The sequence below is a fragment of the Penaeus vannamei genome, chromosome 29 (genome assembly GCF_042767895.1).
Source record: "Penaeus vannamei isolate JL-2024 chromosome 29, ASM4276789v1, whole genome shotgun sequence".
Lineage (NCBI taxonomy): Eukaryota > Metazoa > Arthropoda > Malacostraca > Decapoda > Penaeidae > Penaeus > Penaeus vannamei.
In genome coordinates this window covers 26,999,144-27,006,643 of record NC_091577.1, presented here as the reverse complement: position 1 = coordinate 27,006,643, position 7,500 = coordinate 26,999,144, and the positions used below count along the sequence as shown (strand labels likewise).

Genomic DNA, 7,500 nt, shown 5'->3' with positions numbered 1-7,500 from the left:
GTTCGTGCGCACACCCAGAGATGAGCTGTGAGGTACCGTAGGCGACCCATGTGTACAGCTGTTATTTGCGAAGGACAGGCATTCAGGTCATCCCTGGTCAGGTCAACTGTTCTTTGTCGTACATATTTTGTGAAATCCACTGTCTCTGAAATCTAGACAATAATGTTATAAGGCTCCACTATGCTTTACCTTGCCTTTCCATTCTTCCAGCATATCATTAAGCTTTGCCAAGTTTTGTTCAATTTCCCATCGATCCAAGAATTTTCCTTTTTCGTGATCGTTGTACTCCACACTGGCTGTTATTTGTCTTTCCTTCCCTTTAATAACTATCTCACTTTCTGAGTCTTGTTCCTTTGCAGAAATACATGTTTGTTTTGTGTCTGTGTCTTTAGTCGGAGTTTCTTTCGTTGCCTCCTCCCCCTCTTTCTGTTTTTCCGTTTCTTCGCTGGGAACCTGGGCCAGTTTCCTTTCGATAGCGTCCATTCTCTGCATCAGCATCTAGAACATCTTGGTAATCTCGGATATTTCCTTAGAAAAATCCACACCACTACTCTGCGGCACTTCCTTCACTTCCTGCGGCTGTCTGTCCTCCCCATCATCACAAGCCATTATACGGCACCACCCGCGGTGGGCCCTGCACCCAGGCATTAGGGACTGCAGCTGTCTTCTCCTTCGGCACCTCTGGCCGCGTGGTGACCAACCTTTTTCCATTTTCTCTTTCCTTGGGGACCGCTGAAGCAATCTTGATTTGTGGTCTCACCCTGCATGCAGGAGACCCGGCATTGTGGCGCCCTCCGCAGTTGCAGCAGCAAGGCGTTACCCTTTCTCCCTTTTCAATCTTGGCCCGGCAGACCCTTGAGTCATGTGTCCTGCCACAGAACCTGCATTGAGCTTCCTGTTGACAGGCCCACGACTTGTGGCCCCATCTGCAGCACTTGAGGCACATGACTGGCGGCTCTACATACGGTGCCACCCTCCTGTACCCCGCTCCAGAGATAAATACCTTCTCTGGCACTTCCCCCTTCACAAGGGCAACGAGCTGACTCCGCTCCTTGCCCCTGGACGTGTGCCGCCTTACCCACACAAATCTATCATCGTCCAGTAGGAAGTCCGGGTCTAATATCGTGGGATATCGGAAAACTATCACCTTGGTGAACTTTTCCCCTTCCTTTGGGACAGTTATCACTGTCCCCTTGTATCCCTGAGTCGTCAGCGTCTGCACCGCCTGGCCTGCCCACACCGTGAGATACGGCCTTCCTTCTCCTTCCTTCATCACTGGCTCAAAATCAGCGTGGTCCCGGCCCAGTTGCATGGCCCACCTTAATTTTTCTAAGAAACTCATGGTGCAGTCCTGTGGAAATAGCAGTCTTTTCTTGTCGTTCATACCGGCAACATTCTGGGTTGCTGCTTTGTTTCCGTTGTTTTTCTTCCTCTTCTCCCGTTCGCATCCATTCTCGTCACTCATGTCTACGCTTCCATCACTTCTTACCCTCTTATGGGATCCACTTCCACTAGCAACACTAGCCATGCTGATACCTTGGTAGGAGGTGATCCGCTCCCTGTCCGAGGTCAGATAGGGGCGGGTAAACACAGGATTCAGGGACCTCACATCTCAGGACAGTACTGTAAACACGTCCTAGTGCTACGAGAGATACACCACGACTGCTCTTTGGAGAGTATATGTGGTAATGAGGAGAGCCTCCTGTCCAATGAGAGAGCCATGAGGTGTCCGTATGAGCCAGTCAGAGAAGCACCTGCTTTTGAGACAGAGAGGACATGGCTGTGGACCTGAAGTGATCCAACCAAGGAAGTATGCCGAGCTTTAGGTGTGGGGATGTGCTGCAACAGGTACTCCCCTCCAGTGAGTCAGCTAAGCGAGCGAGTGAAAAGCCAAGTCGTGTCACTCCAGGTTCACCTGTGTATTAGATGGGTTGCATATACCACTTGTCTGGTTTCTTATCTCTTAGGGAAGTGTGTGTGTGAGGGTGTGCATCCACTGTATGGCTGGGCGTTGGAGAAGAAGTGAAGATCAACAGGGAAGTTTGAAAGCCTGCAGTCTAACAAGAGACCTGTGAGGTGCCCCTGTGAGCCAGTTAAAGAAACAACTGCTGGTGAGTGAGTGAGGACAAGACTATGGACATGATGTGCCCGAACCTGGGATATATGCAGAGCTTCAGGTTGCGGGGTCATGCTGCTACAATATTAGTACATGCCATCCCTAGCACCACTGGGTTAACTAATCAAGAGCTCTAAGGTACAATATACTTTAATTCCAACCTGACTGCCATTATCCAACACAGTTTCCTTACAAAAAAAATAATTGAAACAAGTTAGAGCTATGCTTTACATGATTTCTAAAACTGCCCAATCTATCGATATGTTCAACACACAACTAAAGAAAGCAATCAATGGTCTCCCCGCTACATTCTATTACAAAGGCCAAGATATCTCCAGTACAAGTTACTTACAGATAGAGGGAAATGGACACAGCCATCTTATAGAGCAGAAAACATAGAATAGGATATAACATAGTTTAAGCTGCAGTGGCTTCACAGTCGCCGCTAAATGACAAAAATATTCCTTGCATATCACCGTTCAGATTCTAAATCGACCTTGTTATCTACATTGCCAGGAATAACACACCACTGACTGCTTAACTCAATACTGTGATATCCAGAGTACTTCATGTATTACTACGCGCTTGTAAAAACAATATTTGGCTAATTATCAGTATCAGCGGTTACACATTTATCCTTTTAAAGTCTTTTTAAGATTTATCTATAGACTTATTTAGAATTATCTGCACATCATGTGTTTCACATTTCATTCGCCAGCCGCCAGGTTTGACAGTTCTGAGCTGGTCATTTCGTGGCAGAAAGCCAGTGAGAAATGTTGCATTTTCAGTGCTGTGTTAATTCTGGGTTATTCTGAAGACTATACGGTGGCAAAGAATAATAAATAGACTTTAGTAACCATCCCAGTTTAATATCTCACCCCAAATGCCGAAAAAAGTTATCAAAATCGAAGCACTCCAGAAGCAATCCAGATGGTAGAAAACAGCGAAAGTAAGTTTGACTTTCCTGACATAAAGGTATTTGGTTTATCATTTTACAGTGTGAAACCAGGTCTACCTTGCCGTATATACCACGGTGAAGAGAATGAACCCTCCCCTTAGGCAGTGCCCAAAGGGCATGCCTAGTCACAGCAACTTAAATTGTTAGATTAGGCTGGTTTATTGGTTAGTACATTTTTTGGGGGGATTGGAATGTGTGAATTCCCATAGATTTTGCCAAAAGGTAGGTTGGGTTCCCGAAGTTTTTTAATTTTGGCGTATCAGTCTATAGAATTTCAAAGATGGAGATTATGTCCGTGGAGTTTCACTGGCCAGTTTTAGGCATTTCTTGTGCTAGTTTTACATATTCCTATTAGCTATTCTTCTTATTTAAATCCCCTGCTATGGGGACTATCATATCAAGATCGTTGATAGAGAAATGGTACTCAATGGCTTCAATGAGGAGAATCACCAAGAACCAATGAAATCATTGGATTTCCTGCAGAAAATCATGAATTTTTTTTCATCTTAGTCTCTGGGAAGGGATGCCGTTATCAGGTCAATATGCAGAACAGGGTAGTGGCTTACTTTCAATACAATTTTGATATTCATCTGCAAGAAATCCACTGAGTTCAATAATTCTTGGGATTGTTATCTTTGGAAGTCTAAACACCGATGCCCTAAAATTCAACCCATCTTTCAGCAAAATCTATGGGATTTCACACATTCCAAACCTAAAAAGAATGTCGTGACGCATAACTCAACCTATTCTAGCAATCTATGGTGCCGTGACTAGACATGCCCGTCGAGGGGAGGGTTCATGGGGGCTCTGCCCCCAACATCCCCCTGGACACATTCACTTAACCTCAGTATGTAAGGGAAAATAAGTAACATCCATAGTGTAAATAATAAAACAAATACTTTTATATATCAAAACACCAAACTGTCAAACTTTCCTTCACTTCTTTTGGTCGGTTGGTATATCGTGTGGACCGCATTGTTTCTAATCACTTTTTTTGGCATTTGGGGGACTTGATGGGCTGATATATCAAACTGCAATAGTTATCAAAGTCTATTTCTTCATCATTGCCACTGTATAGTCTTAATAATAACTCAAAATCGATGTAACACAGAAAACAAGACATTTCTCACCGGCCTTCTGTCACCGAATGGCTGAAAACCCTCCTGTCAAAACTCAGGGCCGGAAACACACAAATGCACAGTCATAGATGGTTCTTCAAACCGATTCCCGTAAAAAACTATGATAAATCTCAAAACACATAAATGAGGTATAACAACATTAATAAAGCATAAATGTGGAACAACAGACACTGAAAATTAGCAAACTATCATTTTGACAATTGCACAGTAACACATGAACTACTTCACACATAGCAGTAATGAGTTCTGCGGTCAATCCAATGCTTACTCTCGATATGAAAACAAGATGATCGACTTAACCAAAATTGGTCTCTCACCTCTGTTCATTTCCATATAGCACCTTTAGGAAGCATTTGCACAAATATTAACATAGAAGAAAAGTGTTTTGGTTTGTATGTCATCAAATTATATAGGTTTAATCTCCCAACTCAGGCACTACCTCGTTCTGCATACTGTCCCAAAGGGCAATGAACTTTATACCCTGGCAAGATGCGAGCTTATAAGCTACCAAACCAATTTATCATAGTATGAAATAATAAACCTGTCCAAGCTCTATTTTACAAAAACATATATACTGGCACTTTCTTGACCTATGCTGAAAAGTGGAGGCCATGGCAATCACATGACACTGCCCCAACACCAGGTGACTCGAGTTGAAGGCCTTCCATCACAGATCATAGCAAGGTTATGTGTGCAACCAATATATAAAATAACAAGAAACAAGTTCCACTTAAAAAGACATTACAGGAGTATTCTAAACATTTACCCCAAAAGTTAGCATATACAAAACAGAACAAAATACTAAAAATAACAACACACCATCACCAAGAGGTAAGGAACACGAACAACTGGCATTGGATATCTTATAGTAACAATAAGTAAATCATATAAATCATAGAATAGCTGGGACACAATATGGGAATAAGGGGAACAATGATAAAGAAAGGTATATGAAAAAGCTGGATAACGACGATACATTTTGACAGTTCTGTATTACAGGTAGACCTTTTAAAGAGAGAAAACACAACTACCCAATTAATTTCATGTGACTTGTGCCTTATAAGCGTGAATATGATATACCAGATTATATGTAATTATAAGAATTACATCATAAACAAAATTGGGGACAATTTAATGAAAATTATTACAAAAAATAGTGCTTCTCTCGGGCCGGTAGTGACCTGACCTTAACAGTTATATTTTAACCAATTTTAACCCAATTCCTTACCGTATGTGTGTGTTCATCACCCACAGCAACGAAGAACAGGTTAAATACGACCAGTAATGTCCTCAAGGATATCATTTTGACGTGAAAATGGACCTCAAATACGACTTTTATCTCAAGGAATGTTTACACACAAGCATTTTCGACTCTCGCCACGTCAGCTCGGCAGAGGGCAGCAGCTGATGCACGACCGGGGAAAGTTGGGGTTGGACTTCGAGATTTGAACGGGATTTACTGCTAAATAAATATTCGGTTTGGGATTTATTGTTTGTATTTTGTATCACTATTGATGTTTTAGGTGTTACAATTAGTTGGTTTTTGTCGGAAATATCTTTAGGTAATCGAGTATATAAATATTATGGAGATAGTAAAAACCGATATATTTCACGGGGGGTTAACACGTGCTAAATGTCCAGGAACACGTATATATTTCTCTTTACAGAAATAAGTTTTATCATATCACTGTACGATTTTAAATCTGAATAATTATTCTCAATTATTTTATTTGCAATTTTCTGGTCGGTAAAAGTTAATAACGATCGGAAACATGAATTTGTGGTAAACGCGAAAATCCAACCACATCAAGAGACGAGCTTCCTGCGGGGATTTTGACAAGACGACTTGGCAAACTTTATTTTTGTCATCTTTTAGGTTTCTTTGATTATCGTGACCACATATTAGTAAAATCATAAATATTTTTGATTTACTGAGCCATTCTGATATCTCATGCAACACTCAAATTTATTTGACATAATACGTCTCACAATAATGTATATCATTAAATTAATTTCTACAAATGAATTTACGTTGACGTGTAATCAGATTTGCATTTGTCTGAGCATTACATATAAATATATGCTAATTCTATATACATTTGAATGTCTGTACTTTTTATCATAACGCACTACCGGAATCGTTATCAATTTGAGATGATAAGAGATGCATCGTACCGGCACGTGTTTTGATAAGCAAAGCATTGTTCATTTTTTTCATCTAATGCTGAATCTCATGACGGCTAAGAATTACTTCCTGCTACATATAATGGAAAGGAACATATGGAATTTGTATGGCTGAATACAAACTGAACGTACGTAGTGCACACAGGCGTTTGCACACATCTACATACTGTTTACAAATGCAATCACATCCATACAAAGAAAGAACCTCCCAGAGTTTACTTATAACAAGATTCCCTCTCCCCTCCGAATAGGAAAATTCTCACAGACTCGGACACAGGAAGTACATCTCCCAAAATGTACTTTAAAATGTGATATAGAAGGATGGAAGTTTCAACTAACAGCTTGAACTAGCAGTGGATATATAAAGTAATTGCATCCACATGTTATGTAGGCTTCTGGGAGGAAATACGAACACATTCTCATAATGCATTCATGTAGAACCAGTCGCGCTACATAATTTCTCGTCGATAGCGATGATAGGACGTCTCACCTAAAGCTTTGCATAATCTTGCCATGTGATTTTTGTATGTTTCCCGAGTGCTAACACCTGTCTGCGGGACCTCAATATTCAGTGAAGGGCTGGTCGAACACTGGGTGAAACCAAGGCCTTGGGTGTTATTGTAGGCCTTCCATTTATGAATAACCGACCCTGCTTCCATCACTGCTTGTACTGGCCGAATACTGTCCATATCCCTTTGCCCACGATCTCCACGTACCCTACTAGTCTGAGGCGCTGTTATCAACCATGCCATAAACCCAGAGATCCTTGGCACAGATGATGCTTCGGATTATGAGGAAGTCCTGACGTATCTGTTTGGACAACTATCATCTCTGACACACTCGGCTTGGCTGCGTGGCCTTGAAGATATCAAGCACACTTCGCAAGGAAACTTTAGCAATCAGTCGCTGTCTTCGCAGATATACCTCTCATCTCTCATGACAGTGGTATATTTACTACGCAATTTCTGTAAGAAACGATGCCAATGATTATTCATTTATTAATTAATTAACCCCCAGTCTCATACTTTTTCAGTAGAAATGCTGTTTCCCAAATTAGCCACCAGATTGAATATGGGTTCTCTAACGCCCCAACAAAATACTAT

At 41.4% G+C, this 7,500-nt stretch overlaps 1 protein-coding gene across 1 annotated transcript in view; it reads right to left on the bottom strand.

Annotated features, from left to right (window-relative positions):
- TM9SF3 (transmembrane 9 superfamily protein member 3) overlaps positions 1–5,617 on the bottom strand; it is a 24,197-nt gene extending 18,580 nt beyond the window's left edge. Inside the window, exon 1 of the mRNA XM_027373767.2 lies at positions 5,442–5,617. Coding sequence (XP_027229568.2) covers positions 5,442–5,516 — 75 coding nt within the window. The 5' untranslated portion in view covers positions 5,517–5,617. The remainder of the gene's footprint in view (positions 1–5,441) is intronic.
- Positions 5,618–7,500: the final 1,883 nt, after the last annotated feature.